This window comes from Lacerta agilis, chromosome 4, assembly GCF_009819535.1.
Source record: "Lacerta agilis isolate rLacAgi1 chromosome 4, rLacAgi1.pri, whole genome shotgun sequence".
NCBI classification, from domain to species: Eukaryota; Metazoa; Chordata; class Lepidosauria; order Squamata; family Lacertidae; genus Lacerta; species Lacerta agilis.
Window position 1 is genome coordinate 58,272,043 of NC_046315.1, and position 24,098 is coordinate 58,296,140.

Below are 24,098 nucleotides of genomic sequence, written 5' to 3' on the forward strand. Positions count from 1 at the left end.
GCTAAGCCTGTGTTTTTGCAGAGAGTGGGAGATACCTGTGCACTAGACCTTTCAAGCACTCAAAAGACACACACCACCTAAAATGAAACAAAAGCTTGCTATTGTTTCTCTGGCAAGACTAAGCCTGCACTGGAAAGCCTGCTGCTTTCAAACTGAATGTATATGAAATGGTTTATCTGTAACACATTTGTTTTGTCCATTGCATTAGATAATAACTGTATTAACTATCCCACACTTTTGAATTAGAGTATAAAACAGTCAGAATTTTTTTGTGTCCTTGTACCCTGTTTATCATAAATAACATTTGTCACTAGCCAAAGACAAGCTAACCCTTTAGTCAGCAACGTTAACAGAACTGTATTTTCTTTTTTACAGATGAAAGGGAAGATGTTCAAAAGAAAACATTCACAAAATGGGTAAATGCACAGTTTGCTAAGGTAAGAAAATATCCCTTTTTGCATTCAGAATCACATGTATGTGTTTGTTTTAAGGGTAACTTTAAAAAAGAAAAAGTGTTAAAGATTTTCATGAACTTCAAAGAACGTGCAATGTCTTTCTCTTTTTTGATCAGATTATAAAGTATTTTGGTTATGTTCAATAAGGTTCCAAAGGTAGGAAAAGAGGGTAGAGGGTGGGTGGTAAACTTACACACTATCTTGTTGTTTTCTCAACTTGGTATGTATGTGGGGTGTGCATGTCGGTGTCAGTTGTGTAGGTTCTCTTTCTGTATATTTGTAGGTTTATATTGTTGATAAGAGAAGATTGGGGGGGCATGCTTGTTTGCCTTTAATTGCCTTTGATGAACCGTAGTGAGATTTGTTTGTGTTTGCAGAAAGGGGGTTATGGAATATTGGGTCAAGTTAATCATATTGATCTGAATGCTGGTGGTAGTTCCCCGCTATCATTGTCAGTTTGAGCTGTGTGTGTAATAAAAGGGATGAAGGTGTCCTCTTTCTTTTGTCCTCATGTCAGTTTTAGTTTGTCAGTTAACTTTTCTAATAAGATCGTATTCCATACAATTTGGTACCAATGGTCCATGATTACTCCAGGCAAGTCTCTCCAGTGTCTAACTATGACGTTTCTGGCCTCTGAGAGTAGGTGGGTTTTAAGCTCTTTATGGTGCAACTGAGCATTATTGTCTTGGAAAACATTTTATAGGGCCAATTCTGGGGTGGGTTCCAATATCTGTTTAGTTATGTTACATACATTTTGTAGGACTGCTATCCAAAAGGGTTGGATTTGCATTTTTGGCTGTCAGTGGTCTTCGACTAGAAATTTCTCGCCATTGGGATTTGATGGTAGTGCATAGTTTTTCCCCTGAAATGGTTTTGCTCTTTCCTCTTTTATAGTAATAGCTCATATTGAAGATGATAATTTAGCAGTGCTGATGTGTGAACAGGCTTGTGATGGGGTGGTCAACAATTTGTCATTATTGTCAAATTTGTTTACAGAAGGGTATGCATGAATATTATTTTTTAAATGAATAGCCTTGATTGCAAAACTGAGTCAGACGTTGTTTCAGAAGTGTTTCTTGGTAAGATTGACTTAAAGGGTTTGCTTTTATTGTAAACAGATGTTAAAATATATGATGTCACTGTGATCGTAGAAAAATGGAGAGTCTATTAATGAAGAGTAAAATAGGGAATGACTGAATTGTTTTCAGAGCAAGAAAGCTATGTACAGTCATAGCTCGGGTTATGAATGCTGCGGGTTGCACGTTTTTGGGTTGCGGTCCGCGCTGAACCTGGAAGTACCAGAACGGGTTACTTCCAGGTTTTGGCATTCGCGCATGTGCAGAAGTGCAAAATGACATCACACGGATGCGCAGAAACACCGAATCGCATCATATGCGTGCGCAGACGCAGCGCTCCAGGCTGCAAATGCTGCGGGTTGCGAACATGCCTCCCAAACGAATCATGTTCGCAACCTGAGATATGACTGTACAGATTGTAAGAAACATTTTGATTTTGAAGTCATTATATTTGTCCCTAGAGAAAACAAAACTCTGTTCCAACAATAATGAAAATGCTGTCTGAAATGTTGATTACAGCTGCGTTGAGAATTTTGCGAAACAAATGTTACAAAACAATTAAGAATCATATTTTGGACATTTCTTGCGCTTGTAAAACTAGTACCGCTTTTAAAGGGACTTTTTAAAGGTTTTAGAAAGAGGCTTTGAAAGCTCACCTGCAGAATGCGACACCATTTAACTGAAGGCTCAGGATTTGATAAAAACAAATCATTATTTCATGTAGAAGTATTAGGACTGCATTTTCATTACTGAGAAATTAGTCTGGACTCTGGTGGCAGTTGTCCCATGCACTTAACTTTACCTGGTAAGTTAGGATCATAGGAGCCAACTCCTAGAGGCGGAGGCATCCCCCCTCATAAAATATTTGAGGGGACTGCCCCCCCAAAGTTGATAGACATTGCCATTCAAATGTGTGTGTGTACCACGTCATGTGATCAATTATGCAGGGTGGGGCTTACCTGCCTCCCCCCAATATTTTATTCAAGTTGGCTCTCCTGGTTAGGATGGGTAAAAGTAGATGTTGTAGAATTGCCTATATTTGATGTTTCAAATTGATTGATGCTGCTGTCATGGCAGCATCCCGACAGCAGAGGTCTGGGGAAAATGAAATTTCCCTTTTGGCTCCTTGGCTCCTTGTACTAACAGACTACTGCTGCTCATGACAGCTTCTCAGAGATTTCAGCAGTGCATTTTGAACAAAACCTGAAGACTTGCAAGCCACATTTTCTTTTCCATTGCAGATATTTTCAGGAGAATTGAGATTTAAATAGACTAAGTTAAGGTTTTATGGTGTTGATCCAGCTAAATAGCATCCTATTACTTATGGTTTCTAATATCACATTTTTTCACTAGGTTACCCATGCTGAGTATTTATACATAAAATCTTGGGAATATGCAAAGCCTTCAAATATTCAATGCTTTGGATAAATGTTGGTGATTTATGCATAGGTTTTCATTGGCCTAAGGCGCAATATTGAGGGTGGAGATATTGGGTTGTGAGATGACGATATAGACTCTAGGCTGTGTATCAAAGGAAAGAAAGTGAATAGACTTGAAGACTTATGATGCAATATATTGAACCTGAGAATTTTAATTGTCTGCTGCCTTGGGTAGGTAGAAACATTGTTAGGTAGACTTCGTTACAGTTGGAACATTAAACTCTCCAAACATACTGGTTTTCCAGCCTGTCTTGAGAATTTCAGCATACAGTAGAATAAAAGTATAAATAAATAAATAAATAAATAAATAAATAGTAAATTTGAAATTGTGGCACTATCATAAAATTGAGCAACTGGGTTTCAGAAAACTGAGCTTTAGTAAAAACAGCAAAGAGTTTTGTGGCACCTTAAAGGCTATCAAATCTGTTACATATCAACTCTGCTGTTTCACAGCCTCCCTGCTTTATCTGGCTGAGATTGTGGCTGGTGTACACTGATGACACACAGTTCTACCAGTCACTGTGCATGATTCGATCTGTTGTTTGTGCGCAGTGTTGAACAGTATGGGGGCAATAAACTGAGTTTGAACACTGGAAAGATGGAGACACTGTTGGTAGATGATTCTTGTACTGTATCTGGGAGGCTAACCTGTCCTGGATGGGGATGCAGGTCCTCTGAAAGAATAGATTTGTTTGTAGGTGCTCTTGGATGCATCTTTGTCATTGGAGGCAAAGGTAGTTAAGTGTTACAGATGCAAATCCTTTATGCTGCCTTTTTACACCAGTAAAAGACAACGGGTTGAAAAGTTTTATTCAAAGCTTCAGCAGAGGGGCTTGGCAGGATCAGTCCAAAAGACCAAGCCCTGAACTCCATAAAAACATGATTTTCTACCATAGTGCCCTGATTGGTTACAAACACAACATGTGCCTAAGCGCGGTACATTTTAGATTGGCTGAAGCCATATTTGGAGTTGTTCTTCAGTTATGTGCTAACAGTAACTGGTCCTTATCATGGGACTCAGGCAGGGTGTAGTGGGTGCAGCCGGCTGAGGCTGGTTCTGTGGTTGTGATTGTTAGAACATGGTTATTCCAATTCAGCAGACTGCATACATGGAATGGCCTCCCTGATACTAGGGCAGCCAGCTTCCCAGTTGCCTATCATAAGTGGTTAGAAGTGCTGTTTCCCAGCAGCAGCTGGTACACTAAACATGGCCATTCTTGTACAGGGTACCCTGGCTACAGTGATTGATTCATTCATTGGTAATATCAAAACTGGATAATTGGAATGCACTCTAGATAGGACTACCCCTGTAGATTGAAAAAGCAGTACGGCCCAACACTCATTATTCATACCAGCTCAGGAAATATGGATGTTGGGATTTATATCAGTGTGCTACTTTTTGTTTGGTAAATTGTATGTAATAACCTGCTACTGTTCTTTTGGGTTGTCAGAAATAATTTTTTAATGAATTATATAAAAAGCAATATTAATGGTCACAGAAACACCCTATCTAATTAACAGATTATGTGTATTTTGCATTTTTGCATTTCTTTTCCTTTAAGATATTCTGCTTGATTTTATCTGTCATGTTTTGCTTTGGATTGAGATTCTGTACATCCTGTAGATATGTATTTTACATGAGTTTGTGGTATAGAAATGAATACAAATTAATAATAGTGGGATGGAAACCCTTTATCTCTGTTGTAGCTACAGGTGATAGAACTGAATTTCTTGATAAATTGTAATCCCACCATTTCATTTGATAAATCTCCCTTTGAAGTTCTGTTTTTCCCCCCAGAAATGGCTATTTAAATGACAGTCAGAGACACTGTGCTCAGAGAGGTTGAAATGTACTCCCACTGCTGTCTGAATATTGCCCTTTCTGATATGAAATTTATGTCCATTTATTCTTTGGGGTAGAGATTGGCCTGTTTATCCTATGCAGAATACAGAAGGGCATTGCTGGCTGGTGATAGTATGCAAATAGGACATCCCTGATGTAGTTGCCAACTTTATTACTTTCTGTCTATCCATAATTAAATTGTAATAGAGTGAGGGATTAGCTAACCATTTGAAATATTTTCCTATGTCTTCTCCCAATAACATGCATTCTTTAGATTGGATTCAGTTGGATTCAGATAAAATATGTCTTCCAATTGCATACATAGGACAAACAAGGCCAGCCTTCTCCCCAAAAGGTCTTTCTGAATGGTCAGGGGACTGTGCTGAATGGTATGGACTGAATCCTGGGAAGCTTAGGAGAGAGATATAAAATCATTTTGATAGAACCACACATTTTGCTTTCCCAGTACTATTCTGGTGATTTGTGACAATAAACAAAGTTATATTTCAGTCAGATTGGGACTTGATGGTCTGTTACCAATCCCTCTTAGTAATTTAAGTGCAGTATAACATCCCTGTGTTATGCTGTAACTCTGGGCACAAGATCCCGAAATATCATGAATGAATCTGTAGTGATGCATGTTTAAGTGTAAGTTCACATGTAATTTGATCAAGGCCATGCACTAGCTTGATGACTCCTTATTTTATATCCGCCTAAGAAAATAGCATACAAACTGAAAAAGTGAGAAGAATGTAGAAGGAAATGTGGTTAAGAGAAGGACACTTTATGTAATTATTTATGTCTATCTTACATGAAACTACTTTGCAGGATTTAGGCTGCAATCCTATACCCACTTAACACGAGAGTAAACACCATAGAATTGAATGGAACATTGAGTAGACATGTATAGGATTGCTCTGTGCATGGTTCCAGACTCACAGAATTATCAAATAGTAAGCACATTCGATTGCAAAGTATGCTGGTTGCTTACTTTTACCTAGCATGCTCTCTCTCTCTCTCACACACACACACACACCTACCTAGACTAAAAATTGGTATGAAGTTGCATTTTTTAACAATGTAAAATCCCAATTTATTTTCAGCCAGGGCATTAGGAAATAATTAAAAATCTGTAGTGATGAATCATTGGCAGGCTTTCAATAAACTTACACAAATTTTATTAGTAGAACATGAATATGAAAAATAGGAAAATGATATTTACAAATATATAACATGCAGAAATAATATGAAATAACAAAACAGTTAAGGGAGCTGAGGGAAGTCCAGGAGGGGGGGAGGGGGAAAATGTAATTGATTGTATTGTTGATAAATTGTATGGATATGAAACTTTCTTAATAAAATTTCAAAAAAATCTGTAGTGATAATGAAGTAAATAGACAGTAGAAAATATAGATATAATAGTGGGAAGAAAATTCTGCTTGCAAAGAAAAGCTATAACTGGATTTTCTAAATTGTATTATCCATTGTGACTAATGCTCCACAGTCACATTAGACATGCCATCCTGTTTAGTTTCATGGCACTGGAATTAGTAAAGAGGAAAGTGTCAAATATTTGAAATTTAAAGCTAGAGGTGGCAGATGAGCTAGAAAACAGCATTCAGAAAAAAGACTCCCATTGAACATAAAGTAGTTGCCAAGCCACATGTACTGTCATGTTTGATGGATGATGGCTGAGGGGGAGAAAATCTAGAAAAGTTAAGTGATTCAGATGCATGTTCCCCAATTCCAGGAAAAGCTGTCCAACTATTTTTCTGATATTGTTGAACAGGAGGCTTGATGGAAAAATATATGTTTGAGTTTCATTGTCAACATGATTCAGTAGGTCAAAATGATAATAGGCCAACACTCAAATGATTGATTTTTAACTCTTTTTTGCTTATTTGATGTATCCATTTACATTTTCCCAACCTTTAGTCACTTGAAATGTTTAATTAAAAAACTGTCAGTTTTATGCCTTACAAAGGAGAGAAGATTTTCTTTCCCAGTATTTTGGGGAAATTACACACAAACCTTATAGTGGAAAAATAGGGACTCTCCTAATTTATACCACGCCTTAAATCCAAAGGTATGGTTTCATTTTAAGAATGCTGCCTCCTAGCTTTATGAATAATTAGTGATCAGAGTGGCTCAAATGGTGGAAATGTGCATTGGTAAAGGATTTTTGGCTCTTGAGTTATTTTTCCACCATAGTGGAAATAATGGAACAAAATAAAGATCTGGATTGCTCTCACTTTTCTGTGAGCAGGTTCTACATGAAGATCTCAAATTGTCTCTGCTTGTGGTGGCCAGAATGGAAATTTCACTGTTTTGGAAAGCTAAGTAAGGGTTATCTATGAATAGTTTAATAGAGTGTGGAAAATTTCTCTGGCTAAAAAGTTGGCACAACCGTTAGACTGACCAAGGCTAGAGAGGGTGATAGAAAGCAGGCTACGTTTCTGGGGAAATAGTATTCGTTAATAAAATTAGAGCTAATTGCGATGGCCCCTAGCCTCCAGAGGTGATTTTGGAGGGACTCTCTTATTTAATGGCAGCTGGAACTTTGATCCTGCAAAAGCTGCAGTGAAGCTTTTTCATATTTGTTTTACTGTGATCTGATAATGAGGGACTGGCTGCATACATACCATACATGACTTGTTCCAGAGCATCCTGGGAACTGCTGTTAAACGTTCTGGGAATTGCAGCCCTGTGAAAGGCAGGGCCGTCTTTAGCAGATGTGGCACCGGGGTGTAAATATCCACCCAGCGCCCCCAAATTACCACGGATAGTCTGGTGAAAGGTAAACCACAGTTCCCAGTATTAGGGGACAGGTCATTAACTTTTAATGTGTGGTAAACATGCAGCAACTCACTCTGTAATCCAATGTTTGATTATTAATCTTGTGTTACATTTGAAAAAATATATAGAAGAAGGGGCCAGCAAGTGGTGTGTTGGTTTTTTTGGAGACGGTGAATTAACCTAGTCTAAATCTTGCAATTTATTAAGAGGGCCATCCATTCACCAGTCCTCAACTGGAGCATATTTGGGAGCATATTTGGGAGGAATGGGAGGAATGGGAGTTATAGCAGGGACTTCTGATATTTGGGCTGAAGATAGGCAGCTGATATTCATTTAGTTGTTCATCTTTTCCTCATCCCCACCCACCCACCCACCCACCCAAAAGCATAAAGCCTACATAGATTCCCCTCTTTCTTTCATTTTAAGACAGATTTTTATCTTCAGTAGATTGAATATGTGTCCTCTCTCCAAACCACAGTGATTTATAAATAACTTGAAGGAACAAAAGAAATGAGCTTAATATAGTACTGGGATATTGGTTTCAGTGGTGCATATGTCTGGCTTGCCGATTTGTAAACATTGACATATTTGCATGATTGTTGCTGGCAGAAGATATCATTGTCACTGTGATTAGGACTCATTGTTGCTAAATCTAGCCATCTTCAAAACATTTGAAGCAAGAGAGAACTTTAAGAAATTATACACAGGCAATTCATCTCCTGGTAGATTTATCTTCCATATATGGATAAAAGAAAGAGCATGTTTTAAAATACAAATTGTTTGAAATGCAAAGGCAATAACAAGCACAGTGTTACACACCAGCCCAATCTCCGTTGAGTGACTGCAAATGATTCCAGGGCTGCAGACGGGCTCACCCAGGGTTAGTGTTTCCTTTGGCAATGAGGCACAATGGAGACTACAGTGTCTTTATGATAAATGGTTTCTTTACATATACAACCTGCAGCTTTCAGTGGAGGGGCTCACAGCAAAAGAACCCCAAAACCATAGTCCATAGCAGCAGCAACCATAAGCCCAGCACTGGCCTTCTTCTGCAGCCTAAATTGCACTGCAGAACACAACCCAGTTTCAGGGTTCTTCTCTGCTTAACTCAAACTCCATTCCTCCATCTCTAGCCTAACGTCTGGTTTCTTTTATAACCCAGGGGAAGATCCCTCCTTTGATGTTCATTCTGCGCATGCGCGAAGTGTGTGTTCTGTACACTTCGCGCATGCGCAGAAGCGCAAAAACGCGTGAACTTCCGGGTTTTTTTGTTTTTTGGGGGGGCGTTCATGTTAAGCACACCCGTATTACGTAGCACAATCGGGAACGGATCACGAGCGTAACAGGGGGTTCCACTGTATGACAGAAGAGGAGATATGAAATTTGAAATTAGTATTTAGCAGCTTTGTCTGGGTTTCTCTGCATATAACTTCACATATCCTCAGTGTGCAATTTTCATTATTACTAGCCCAAATATTGTATTTCTCCTAAGTAGCTAGTTCACTTCTATCTTTATACCAGTTAGCTATTTTTAGCTCTTTGTTTGTGCTCATCATCTGGAGAATTAGTGTTTTAGCCATTAAACTCCTCCTCATTAATTTTTTTCTCCACTTTATTGATGTGCCTATTTTAAGTATCCTAGGACAAAGAATAACTTGGATCATTGGGTAACTCTCTTTTAAAAAATCATCTTAATTTCTTTTATTAGTTTTTGTTGGAGGAATAACACAAACTACTTTCTATTTTTAAACTGTTTAATTTCCTTCTAAAATCAGAACCTGGGTAGTTCTAACTATTTAAAATTAGTTTCAGCTGAAATCCAGTGTATACTGGGATCATTCTAGTTTTCCTTATCCCCCAATCAAGAAATTGGTGGGTGGAATGCCCCCATGCAAAGGTTATTAATTAATAACTACTGCATTTGTAAAAGTTACTTCTTCCCTACTTTCCTCGTCATCCTAACCTGAAATTGCAAGGAGGGAGATCAAGAGTATTGTACAAGTCATGTTTGCTGTGTGTGGTTTTAGAAGGACCTCATCTTCCAGTTCACAGATGATAGGTTGGATCTAGACTAGGGTAATGACACGTAAGTCACATGGAAATTAATGAAAAAGGTAGTTATGACCAACTTAGTTCTTATTAATTTTAGTGGGAACCAAGTGCAAGTAACTTAGTATAGATCCAACCTGATGCTCTGTTCTGTTCCTTCTTATAATGCCGTGGTAAGAGTAATGCCAAATTAGCAGATCTGTACATGGAGCACCCTATCTAAATGGGGGCAGTGGTGGATAACCTGTTGCCCTCCAGGTATTGTTGAACTCAAACTCCCAATCAGCCTCAGCCAGCAATAATCAAGGATTATGCCAGGTGTGCTCCAGCAACATCTGGAGGGCAACAGGTTCCCCAACCATGACAAAGGGTGTGTGTGTTCTTTTTACTCTGTATTAATCCTGCATTCTAGATTTAGGAGGGATTTTTTGTCCTTCATTTGTTTAGCCACCCTATTGCAGATCACTAAAAACGTTTCTCATCTTATTGAAACAGTTGCTCCACTCAAAATTCCTCAGTGGTTTTCTTTTAGAAGAAACTGCATTTTTTTGTTCAGATTTTGATCTGGGCAATAGCAGGTGACATCCATGGAAACAACAAGTTCCTACCCTCTCTGCTGCAAGAAATTTCCCTAGTCTTATATAAACTATTCTGTCTTCTCTTGAAATTCCTATGATGTTTCCCTGAAGAAGGAAACTCCAAATTTGCTTCACCTTTTGCTTCAGGCAATATTTCAGTGGCAGGCTGACATAGCAATCCCTTATTGCTAAGTGGAACTGATAGAAGCAAGCAAATGAGGAAAAGCTCAAGCCTTCAGTCTTAAAAGAAACCATTACAGGTGAGTAAGATGAGAAAAGACACAATTGTCTTCTAGTCCTTCTGTATCACTCTTGGATAACCCAGAAAAGGTGAAGAACTCTGCAGCTCATCTACATACTTTCCCAAGTTTCTTTCATCTCGCTGGTTTAGATAGAATCATCAGATTGTATTGTTATCTAGTCCAACCCCCTGCAGTGCAGGAATCTCAATTAAAATGGGCATCCAACCTCTGCTTAAAAACCTAATGGAAGGAAAGGCCAAATACTGGCCTTGATTTGACTAGAATAAAACCAGTAATGCAGCAGGAGCAAAAACAAAAACTTAAAGCAGGCAGTCATTTTATTATCTATGTAATTCATTTGTTTCATGGCACTTGTGTTAAAAATTGTACTGATGTTTTAATGCACATTATTGCATGGCGTATCTCTGGCTGCATCTGTGAATGTCTCTTCTTTTTTGACGTTATACATATTCAGTGTTTTGTGTAATTGCATCTTGCTTGTTTGCCTCTTGCTTCTTGTCACAAATATTAGCAGGGGGAATTTTACTGGTTGCACAGATTTTGAGTCATTGGAAGCGCATTGAACAAGCTAAAAAACAAGTGATTTTAGAGTATGTCCCATCAATAAATGCAAAGAATAGCTCTGTACCATTGATTTATTACAATGAAACTATACCAATTCACACTCAAATCTATAGTGATTTGCATATTCTCTTTGGAACATCTTAAAATATTCTTTAAAAGCAGGTATTGAGCTTTAAAGCACCTGCACTTAAAATGTTAATCAGAGCCATTTTATTCTTTTTATATGTAAAAAAGGATTCAAATAATTTGATACTTAATATCATTTTATCTTCAAATTTCAATACAACTCACTTTATTATTTCTATTCATATCTTTCATCGTTTAAATCATGGGTCACATTTTTTGATGTTGAGAGGACAAAAATCGTAAGACTGGAGGAAACAAGATAAAAATGCATGGAGGTTTGGCACTGTGTTTCCTGCACATCTTTGGGTATGTTCACATTACCACCTTAGAGCACAGTAAAGTTGGGCTTTTTGGTGCATTTCACATCTCTTTCCCTCATAGCTGTTCAGATCAGCATGGCTTCATTTGTGTCAGATTTATTTCTGTATACACACTAGGGGGTGTTGACAGGGGACATGTCTTTAGTGTGTTCACAGCTTGGTTGGAGATAAATTAAGAGTGGCTTCAGGACTCCAATCAGTGTGAAGCTGGTTTGAGAAACAACACATCAAACAGTTGCATTTTATAGCAAAGTGAAGGATACACTTCTAAAATGAATGTTGAAGAGCCAAATGATCCTCTCGGGCATCTTCTTCCAAACTGCAAAACAACAAAACACAGGTGTGGATATGTGAGATATTTCTATTACACTCCAGTGGAAGAAATTCTGGATGTATGGCAGCCCTAACTAACTAGCACTCATGCGTATTTATGTTTGACTGAAATTTCCCACAAATGCAGGGATTTCCATTTCTGAAATGGGACTTCCTCCGTACACTCTCCAAATCTGTTCTGGAGGTTCCCCCAACCATCTGGAGAAGATTAAGTAAGGGTGCATGTTGTACAGGGTAGGTGGAGTTCCATTATACAAGCTGAAATCCTTGCACTGATGGGATGTGTTAGTTGAATATCACCCATTGTTATTTGTAGCTCACTACTACCTTCCTTCTTCCACTAAACGCCACTTATTTTAACTATTTTAAAGCTTTGAGAATCCTAGTTCTTTTTACAAGAAGCTATATTATCTCATGCTTTATATTGTAAGCCAATACTTTATGTGATGATGATGATGATATTTATTACTCTGGGTGGCTTACAGCATATATATAAAAATTGTAAAACATCAGACTTTAAAAATTTCCTGATGCAGGGCTACCTTCAGATGTCTTCCAAAAGTCAGATAGTTGTTTATTTCCTTGACATCTGATGGGAGGGAGTTCCACAAGGTGGGCGCCACTACTGAGAAGGCCCTCTGCCTGGTTCCCTGTAACCTCACTTCTTGCAGTGAGGGAACCGTCAGAAGGCCCTTGGAGCTAGACTTCAGTGTCCGGGCCGAACAATGGGGGTGGAGACGCTTCTTCAGGCATACTGGGCCGGGGCCATTGAGGGTTTTAAGGTCAGCACCAACACTTTGAATTAAGCCCTGAAACGTACTGTGAGCCAATGTAGGTAGGTCTTTCAGGACCGGTGTTTTATGGTCTTGACAGCCACTCCTAGTCACCAGTCTAGCTCCCACATTCTGGATTAGTTGTAGTTTTCGAATCACCTTAAAAGGTAGCCCCACATAGAGTGCATTGCAGTAGTCCAAGCAGGAGATAACCAGAGCATGCACCACTCTGGCGAGCCAGTCCGCAGGCAGGTAGGGTCTCAACTGGCATACCAGATAGAGCTGGTAGACAGCTGCCCTGGTCACAGAATTGACCTGCGCCTCCATGGACAGCTGTGAATCCAAAATGACTCCCAGGCTGCACACCTGGTCCTTCAGGGGCACAGTTACCCCATTCAGGACCGGGGAGTTCCCCACACCTGCCCACCCCCTGTCCCCCAAAACAGTACTTCTGTCTTGTCAGGATTCAACCTCAATCCATTAGCTGCCATCCATCCTCTAACCACCTCCAGGCACTCACACAGGGCATTAACTGCCTTCACTGGTTCTGATTTAAAAGGGGTATGGATGTGATTTATTCATATACTATAATATTCTATGGATTAGTTGGTGGTGATTATTTTCTGCTGCATTGTGAAACTTTCAGGTGCTCATTTAGCAAAATGTATGAAGTGTTATATCTACATGATATAAAATGTCATTTAGGTATAAATTATATCCGAAGATCTAGAAGATATTCTGTTTACCACAAAAACAAATGATTACTTCAGAGGACTGAAAGTGCTCTATATGCATAAGTAGGCTAGCTTAAGAGACATCTTGAGTCATCAGATGCAGACGCCAAATTTGGAACATTTTTGTGTCACTGATTGACTTATAAAAAACCGAATCTTGGAAACTCAACTAATCAGCCATCCAATGTGTATATCTAATGCACAAAGTTCATGTTGGTGGTTGTTTAGAAAAGCATATAAATTCATGATAACATATACTTAGAAAAGAGTCTACAAAAGGTATATTGTTCTAGTACCGTAGGTACTGTATATCACTGTCATGAAATAGTTGTTAGCCAAGAGAAGTATTGACCCTTTTTAATCCAGATCACATCAATCAGATGAAGAAACATATTCAGCCTATGCCAGTAAGATATACACTTTGTCATATTATGGCTCTGGTTGCTTTGGTCAATAGTTTCTTTCATTGATAGTGGAAAATAAAACAGCCAATAAAAAAGTTTTTTAAAAAAACTTTCCCTTTTAAAATGGAGGGATTTATCCTGGCTGTAAGGGAAGAACCCTTCACTGAGGAATGACATACTGGTACCAAGTACTAGGTTTTACTGTAGGGGAAAGTGCTTGTCTTCCTAGTCACTAAAAGCAAGTATTCTGGAGGAATATTTGGAACATTCTTCTCAACATGCTGAAAGGTAAAACCACTGTATCACGAACAGTTGAAACGAAACCTTAATAACTGCACGGTAAATGGACTTGCTGACAGTATTATATATAAATATATATCTCAAATAATTGTATTGTGGTTCTAGCTGGAGAATGGGCACATCTGCTTATTGTCTAGAAGGTGGCTTGGAACTTTCAAGTTACTGAGCCTGTACAGGGAAATGGCTAATTTAACCAACAGCAAAATCAGCCTAAGTTTAGCCATGTGTGGTACAGTATATGGTCAACGTTCCAAAACAGAAACTCTGGAGTCTTAAAAAAAAAATATTTATCCCCTTCTGACCTCTCTTCCACCATATTAGGCCCACATTGTGTTAAAAACTTGAAGTATAATTTCTATACGTTAAAACTTCTTTGCGATACGGCACTCACTATAATCCTAAAGTGTTTTTCCATTTTACATGCATCACCCTGAATCCATTGACAGCTAGCTTCATATATCAAGTACTGTAGTGCTTTTTTTCTGAATGCTTTGAGATGCTCCTAAGCTGCAGTATGCTCTTATGCTGCCCTTTAGTTTGTTCAGAGAGAAAAATTTAGAGTTCAATTAGAAATGGGTACTTAATGTCCTGGCATTATTGTAGCTACATTAAAAATGCACATGAGTATGATATTCTAATACTTTATAGCATAAACCAAAGCAACACTGAAGTGAAATGGTTTTGAATAAAAATGGTATAGAAAACTGTCATTTAAGATACAAAAGTTTTTTTAAAAATTTCTGTTGTCTTCAAATATTGTTGTTTTTTTGCACTGAAAAGCAATTCAGCTGAATGTTTAGATAGCCTTTCATAAGTGTCCTTCATTACAGGCTTTTAAATGCTAAGGGATTCATGGAATAAACAGCCCAAGCACCAAATCTGCTATTGAAATCCAATCTGTTTTAATATATTTGCATCTGTGGTCTTAAAAGTGGCATTACTACAGCAGATGGCAAGCTCATGGTCACTAGTTGATACTGTGTTGATTGTGAATAAATGCCTTATAATGCAAACTGGAAAAAAACTCCCAAGTATAATAGTTGCTATATATAAATTAGCTGTGCCTGTTGCTACCCCATAAAGGATTTTGAAATCTTTTTTAGATAGCTTCTTGAATGCATCCATCAGCAAGGCAAATAGAATGTTACCACCTGCCAGAAACAGGATAGCAAATAATTTAGACAATATTAATATCACATCATTAATGCATTTATAACTGATGGAGGGTGAATATGCTTTGTACATAGAGAGGCTTGAAATAAATTTCAGAATAATTATTCAGATGTTGACACATAAAACTCCTGAGCCCATCCTAGGAAATAATGTATGCTTGACAAACTTAAACTCTGGAATTTTTGGCCATTGGTGTAAGCAGCAGTGGCCAGCTACCTGTATATCATGGAGAAGTAAAAAAAGAGCCACCAAGGACACATGTATGATAGGAATAAGAGTGACTATTAACTAAGATTGTCAGCCATAAATATTCAAACTCAAGGCAAACAAGATTGTCAGACCATGAATATTCATGTTTAAAGCTCACTAAATCCTTGACTGTCAGAAGCTGTCAGAAGAGAAAACAGAATAATTAAATACTACAGTTTACTATTTTACCATTTTCAGTGTGGATCAAGGCACTGTTATAAGAGCAGTTACTGGAATCGGATGACCATGCCAAGTAATTTTTGTTTCCCTTTAATGCTCTGCTTGTCAAGATATTGACACAGCCAGAAGGTACCTTTGCTTACAGAAGAACACAGAGAAGCCTCTGCATGTGTGGAGTTTCATTGAATCAGAGAATTGTAGAGTTGGAAGGGGTTCCCAAGGGTCATCTATTCCAACCCCCTGCAATGCAGGGATCTTTTGCCCAGTGTGGGGCTCGAACCCACAACCTTGAGATTAAAAGCTTCATGCTCAACCAGCTGAGCTGGATTTCTGCCATGAATATGCTTTCAGGTAACTGAAATGTAGACTGAAACTCTAGGATTTTTATACTTAATCTCTACAGGTATGTCCATTGACTATGTTCAGTGGAATCAACACGGAGCTGGTCAGACAGGTGACATATTTTCACTGATAAGATAAACCTGATACAAATGAAGCTGGGGTACATGGTGACTGCTATAAACATACTCATGTGATGTTGTGAATTGGCCACTTCACAGACAATCAAACTGTCTTGCAGGCCACTGCAAACTCTTCTAAAATGTAATATAAGGGCAGACAGCCTCTCTTGGCATGCCATTCACAAATTGCTGGGACAATCACACGACTACATTCAAAACACCTGTCATGTGCCTTTGGTTTGCCTATAGGGCTGCCTCTTGCCAGACAGATAATAAAGCTGAGATCTCTTCCATTGCTACATATGTCCCTGGTTTTCTTCTGAAGATCTGTTTTACTTACAATATCCTGTGGCAAAATCTGACCCCTCCCCCGCCTGTTTCCCTAGTGCAAACTGCAGTGCAGGTAGATAGTGTGTGAGGAAGATATGACCTTTGGAACTCTGGCCAAGACTACAAATAATTCTAATGATTATTAACTAGTATTATTGCCTGTCAGTTTTTCAGCTGGGGGAGAAGAGACCCAGATCCTATATGGTCTGTGGCAGTGGCACTAGCCTTTATTTGGTGTTTCATAATATATTCAGAATGTGTCTGCTTGCTTAGGTAGGTTTTCTGCAGCAGTCTCTTGCATGCATGTATGTATTCTGTAAGAAATGATTCAGTGCAGTGTTGTTGTTGTTGTTCAGTTGTTCAGTTGTGTTGTTGTTCAGTTGTTCAGTGTTGTTGTTGTTGTTCAGTTGTTCAGTTGTGTCCGACTCTTCGTGACCCCATGGACTAGAGCACGCCAGGCACCCCTATCCTCCACTGCCTCCCGCAGTTTGGCCAAACTCATGCTAGTTGCTTTGAGAACACTGTCCAACCATCTTATCCTCTGTCGTCCCCTTCTCCTTGTTCCCTCCATCTTTCCCAACATCAGGGTCTTTTCTAGGGAGTCTTCTCTTCTCATGAGGTGGCCAAAGTACTGGAGCCTCAACTTCAGGATCTGTCCTTCCAGGGAGCACTCAGGGCTGATTTCTTTAAGGATGGATAAGTTTGATCTTTTTGCAGTCCACGGGACTCTCAAGAGTCTCCTCCAGCACCATAATTCAAAAGCATCAATTCTTCGGCGATCAGTCTTCTTGATGGTCCAGCTCTCACTTCCATACATTACTACTCGGAAAACCATAGCTTTAACTATATGGACCTTTGTCGGCAAGGTGATGTCTCTGCTTTTTTCAGTGCAGTAGTTTTCCAAATGGATGGGAAGGGGTTTTTATTTTATTTTTTGTATAGGATTCTCTGGCTAACAGAGTTTAACAGTGGTGATATTTACCTCACTTGTTGATTACTGTTCTTGGAATTTTGATTTAGGTTTCTTTCTGAATTTGTCCTTGAGACATGCCTCTGGCAGCTGTGGGAGACTAGACAGTTCCTTATCTGTTTGTCTTGAGAGCTGCTCTTGCAAATTGTGTGGGATAAAAGGAAAATAATGTAATGGACCCAGTATTTTCAAGCCTTCATGAATGTGTTTGTGAATCAAATGTCTTGAAACATGCCTTAGGCAATTATACTCTTTGAATATGCCATGTTGAACCAGTGCCATTTGTTTCATAAAGGCTCGCATTTTTCACTTTTTCATGGGCAATGGGATTGGAATGAGCTTTTAAAATGGAACCTTTTGACTTTTTCTGCCACACAAATTTTAAAAGGTCATGTATAAACTTTACTTGCAATAATGCATTTTTAAATCTGCAAAAAGCTTGAGAAGTTGCCACAGATTAGCACAGAATTATATAGTCCTTTGATTTTTTTTCCGGATAAGAATAAGAAGTGTTTATGCCGGAGAGGGTAATATGTTGAAAAGCTCTGAAAACCTCATTTTATTTCTTTAGCAATAGATAGATAGATAGATAGATAGATAGATAGATAGATAGATAAAATGGCCCAGAATTCTTCTGATTTCACTACATGTTAAACGAGACTGCATTTACCAGGGAGCATATATGGGATATACCGGTATATATGATGCAGCAAACTTCATGCTGTAAATTGCATTTTGCTGCCCGTAGAGTTATTGGGCGTCAGAAGGGAAGATTCTACTTACTGGTTTAGGACTGGATCCAGAGTTCCTATCTGCTCATGGAATACTCATTCTAGAGATGGTTTCCCTTTCCCCTTCATAGTCCTGTGCCCAGTGCTATTTTTCTAGAAAAAGAGGTGCTGAAACTCACCATGAATGCCTCCCTTGTTCTCTTACAATGGCAATGGCAGCCACCTGAGAGGTGCCGAAACTGAGTTCCAGTGAGTTCCAGCTGGAAAAAAAGCAAAAAAAGGTTGAGAAGTGGAGGGTCTGTAAGTGGAATTAGTGAAAAACACTTCTCCCTCTCTTCTCCCCACAGAGATCTACTGCTGGATCTCAGGCCCCATCTGCACAGTACACTTAAAGCTGTATCATGCCACTTTTAATAGTCATGGTTTCCCCTAAAGAATTCTGGGAACTGTAGTTAAGAGTTCTGAAAACAATGAGGAGACCCCCTAGTCCCCTCTCAGAGCTGCAGTTTCCAGAGTTCCCTGGAAGAGGGGTTGATAGTTAAACCGCTTAGGGAATTATACTGTGAGGGAATAGGGGTCTCTTAGCTTCTCTCAGCACTCTTAAGAAACCACAGTTCCCAGAATTCTTTGGCGAAGCTGTGACTTTTTAAAGTGGTAGGATACTGCTTTAAATGTGTAGTGTAGATGGGGCCTTTGACCTTTTTGCAAACAGAAGGTCTGGATCCAATCCTTATACTTAGCTCAGACATTTATTTTTATGTAGTTGTTTAAATACATGCCATTTTGCTGTCACCACCAATTTATGAATAATGGTTTGTGTTAATTCTTAACTCTTTATATGGCAGTTGCACAGTATTCAAATCCATGTCCTTAAATGGAACTTTGTCCAAGAGTTACCCTGTATGACTGTGTCATTAGCATGTAATCGTATAGCATATCAAATGCTATGTTTTCATTACTTAGAGAAAAGTATAATGACTTTGCAATTGACTCCCACATTTTCATCTTAGCTGAACCCATTAAACATAACTGCTTGCTTTGATCACATATGGAGACACAGAATCATTGTGCTCCAGTTAAATCTAATTCACTTTCAGGCCAGTGAAGTTAATAGTAATTGGTGACTTTCCAAATAAAAAGCTAAAGTTAAACACCATTCAAGTTCATGATCTCTTTAGTGAGAAGTGCTGCCCTGTGGCTTGAAAATGGCAATGAGATTAATTGCAATATTCATTCCTCCACACTGGGTGAACTTCTGATAGCCAACAAAAGATAATCCTTGATTTTGAACACAAAGGGTTTCCTGTATGTACAGTGAAGTGTTTCATTAAACACAACAAGTGGGAGAGGACACCCACACCCACCCACCATGAAGGACAAAATTTTAAGTTTTAAATTCCTTTACTCCTAATTTTACATATTTAAATAAAAAATAAAAAATATTTAAAAATAAAGTTTTGTTTTCAATGGTTCCTAGAAGCATGGAGAGACACATGAACCTTTCATGTAAGACAGGATTGCTTTTTCAAGCATGCTGATGGTGTGCAAAGGCTACATGTGAGCCAAGCTTCACCCCCATGTTGCTTCGCCCATCACTGTTTGAAATGTTGCCAACTGCAGCTCTTTAGACTTTATTTGAGAGTGTGTGAAGGATGCATTTTAAATAAAAGCCTACATTCTACTCATGTAAAAACATGCTGATTCCCGGACCGTCAGCTGGCCGGATTGAGAAGGCAATTGGGCTGCATCTGGCCCCCAGGCCTTAGGTTGCCTACCCCTGATCTTGATTTTGACAGAGAGACTACATTTGTTGCCCTGGTAAACCACTCAGTCATTTTGACTACTTTTTTTTTTTTTTTACTATATTATCCTTCTGTGACTGAGATTAACACAGAAGATCACAGTGATCTTCAGTGACTGGAGGAGAGTTCCCAAAACATTGCTGGTAGGTTGTCTTTCTTCCTGCTCCCCTATCCATGGCCAAAACTTTTCCCCTCGTGTGCCATGCTTTTTCATGTCTACATGAAGTCATAGGGAGAGCTCATCCAGCAATTTTGGACTGAGGGATACAGTGTAATCAGTATGCTACTGATGCACTGCTCTATCAGACTTGTACAATGACAATCTTTCTTCAAGACTGTGCACTCTCTTAGGAACGCACAGGGTCTGAAATGACACACCTTTTGTTGTTGGACAGAAGATACTATGCCACTAACCCAGATTCGGTTAGTGGCACTTCAGCATTGTTGCTTGTATAAATATTATTTTTATTTTCAAATTTTACCTACCCTTATCTCAAAATACCATCTTAAAATAATGTCATTAAGAGAAAGATACAAAGATTATAATTTGTTATAATTTAAAATGAGCCGTTGCTTGTTTGTTGTGCAATCTGCTAGAGCAAATCTGGGTCATCATCACAGGTGGGGGGGGGGAATGGTATGTTACTGGAAATGTATTCCCCTCCCCCCCAAACTCATCTTTCAGACCAGCATGTTCCATACTTCCCATTGTTCATGTTTTAAACTGATAATTAAGCTCACTGGCATTACTGCTGTTTAGATTACTAATTATGTCACCAAATAATTTAGAATTTCAGGCTACTAATATATCTATGATCAAAATAGCTTTTGATGCTTAATTAACATGTACTCATTCCAAAATAAAAGACACAGCATTTGCTGTTTACATAATTAAAGGAATTAACAGTGCTTTAATCGGTGCTTTTATTTGCCAATAAGCCATCCATCAGTGCAATCACAATATTTCTTGTGCTTTGAGAAGGACCCATAGCTGGATGCCTCTTGTCACTCTTGTTCATGAGTTCATCATATTTAAGTTTATATACATCAAGCTATTGAGTTGGACAGTGGCATTTAATGTGAGTAAAATAGCTGTACAAGTCATTTGTAGCGAACATTGTGGAACACTGCAAAGAATGTTTGGACTTTAGTGATTCTTTTTTGTTGGGTTGTAAGATAAATTTTAAAAACAAAAGAAGTTATATATGACTTTAATAGCTTTGCAATCTGCAGTTACCAGAAATATCGAGTAACTACCTGACAATCAAAAGCTTTTTGTAAAATAAAGTATTTAATATTTTTTTGCCAATGTGACATAGCTTCTCTGTAGAGCAAGAACTGAAAATTGGAAGCTTGTTAGTTTAAGAACATCAACTTGCTGGGTTTTTCCTTCCTCGTCAGGACTGCTGAGAGGTGCTCTTTGTGTCTTTACACATGGGTAGTGCAATAATCATCCATTTTAGTCTGAACCTGCAGATAATTCAAGCTTATGGTCTCATAAAGGGGAAAGAGACAGAACTAAGTCTGTCCTCCCTTTAGCAATTCCATAATGTTATGCAGCATAGTTGTATGAGTCAGATCCTCCAAGTAAATTCCTCATTGCTAAACTCCAAATTTCTAAATTAAGATATTTAATTATTCAAGGGCAAAGCAAGAAAGAAATTGGAGGTTTCATGTTAACAGTAAGAACAATATTGTCTTAAATAACCTGTACACACATGATAGAGGTTCTGACTTACTTCAATAGACTTAACACGTTCCAGTGATGAGGGGTGGGCTTAGTCTCGTTCCTGAGACACTCCTGCACTGAATACGGTGCAGAGTGCATTTTTCCTCCAGTCCAGATGTGGGAGAATAGATGTAGTTCTACCCCACTCCAGAGACAATATTGAGCCTCCATGCTACCCACATCAAGTAGCAGGAACTCCTTCAGTCAAACCTTCAGCATGAACAGTATTGGAATCTCGTTGACAATTGGCACACTCAGCTGCTTTGGAAGTTTGAAAGAAGTTGAGAAGGAGGAAGGACTTGTGCCCACATTGTTAAGCCCCAGCAGAGGTTGTTTTCTGCAGGGAAGTGCACATTCCATCCACATAGCAGGACAGCCCAACCTTCTTGGATTGAAGTATAGGCCCTGCCTTTTAGATGAGATTCTTTCGATTGAGAATCATGTAAAATTAATTTGTCAATGAAGATCACACAAGTTTCAAGAAGTATGCAGATGAATACAATGCAGGGCTTTTTTTCAGCCAAAACTCACTGGAACTCAGTTCTGGCACCTCTCAGATGGACACCATTGCCATTATAAGGGAACAAGGGAGGCATTCATAATGAGTTCCGGCACCTCTTTTTCTAGAAGGGTAGCAGTGATGCAATGCAATAGCAAAAATTGTAAGGAAGTGAATGCACTTACAAATAGAGTCTGCTAAGGTTATTATGAAGCAAGGAGTGAAGATAGTGTAGGGTTTATAAATTCTGCCTGGCAAGCTAAAGTGTTACTCCTTAAATAATTCAACAAGCATTTAGAAAACTGCCTGAACTTAACAGGGCCCTTGTGTTTTAGCAAATACACTGTTTTTTTCATAGCAAAAACAATCTGATAACAATAGAGGTGGATGAAAATGAGGACTTTTTAGTTTTGCATGCCTACCAGCATCAAGATTGTATCCAGCAGCACAAAGCTATGCATGTCTATTCAAAACAAATTCCATTAAGTTTAGTGCAGCTTTCTCCCAGGTTTGCGAGTTTAGAACTGCAGCATAAGTAATTCTGTTTTCAATATTTCTTATTAGCTGTCTGCAGCAACATAAATGATAGATGTAATTAGCCTTCTTTGCAATAGCTAGAGAGTTGGGTGAGTTATGCTGTTTAGCTGTAGCACTGTAGTTGCTTTCATTGTAAAAACTATCGATTACCTTCTTCCTGCCAATATAAGCAAAACACAAGTTTGAGAGTCTTCAAAGGTTATAAAACCATAGATTTGTAGAACAACATCATCCTGGGGTTGTTAAACCTTTAAGGGAAATTGAAAGAAGTTTAACGGAAAAGTAACTTCTTTTTTAAAAAGCAAATGCTATCTTTGCCGCCGAATACTTTAATGGCTAAAATAGATATGATGGTGGTAGGAGATTCTCACTGTTTTCTTACTTAAAAATCTAAATAGGGCTCAGGCAAGTGACAGGTCCACATGTTAGCTCAAGCACTGGATTTGGGCTCCACACAGGTGGCAGATACAGTGGTGCCTCGCAAGACGAAATTAATTCGTACCGCGAGTCGTTTCGTATTGTGAAAAATTCGTCTTGTGAAGCACGACCATAGGAATGCATTGGAATGCATAGGAATTTAATTCCCATAGGAATGCATTGAAATTTTCGTCTTGTGAAGCACGACCATAGAAAAATTTGTCTTGCGAGTCACCTAAAAATCGCAAAACCCTTTTGTCTAGCGAGTTTTTCGTTGTGCGCGGCATTCGTCTTGTATCTGATTTATTTATAAGGTTACATGTTGCTGCCTGGCATGGCTGTTAACACTTAAAAAATAACTGCTGCACTTGCTCTGTCGTTGGCAAGCCTTGCTAAGTCTCTCGCCTATTTACCATAGCTTTAGTATTTCTCACTTCTGTTCCATAGAAGACTGGTGTTCTAAGTATTAGTCCTACTGGAATTCACATTGTAACAGTTGCTCTGGTCAGTTGCTCTTCCTCATACCACACTTTCAAGAAAAGGGTAAGGAAAGAAATGTGGGGGATCTTTCTACATCTGCAGCCTTGTACATAGCCCGTGCCATGCAAGTTCATTTTCAGTTGTTACACTGGAAGAATAGTAAGTTTCCCAACTGCTTCTGAATAATGATTGTGGAACCACTGCTATTGTTTTGGACCAGGATGGGGAAGCTTTTTAGTCCAGTATGCTAGATCCTTAACCTGGATCCTGCACCCAGGGCACTTTGAATGGTGGGCAAGGCTGCCCACCTGTCAATTCCCTGACATTATTGTGGCATTTGATGACAACTTCAAAGGGGTTCACTGTTAGCATGGATCAACTGCTTGGCAATGGCAGCAGATCCCAGTTTGTCCATTTGCAGGTGCACTTCTGTTTCCAACAATGGAAAGCATGTGAGCAATTTTTACTTGGAGCAGACCCATTGAAA

General features: G+C 38.8%; 1 protein-coding gene across 6 annotated transcripts in view; it reads left to right on the top strand.

The window, feature by feature from the left end:
• The window catches only part of DMD (dystrophin), a 1,040,101-nt gene that overhangs the window by 241,209 nt on the left and 774,794 nt on the right, over positions 1-24,098 (top strand). For all 6 annotated transcript variants that reach the window (XM_033147196.1, XM_033147200.1, XM_033147197.1 and 3 more), the window contains one exon: positions 376-437. In XM_033147196.1, the coding sequence (XP_033003087.1) occupies positions 376-437 (62 nt within the window). Of the gene's footprint in view, positions 1-375; positions 438-24,098 lie in introns of those variants that run through there.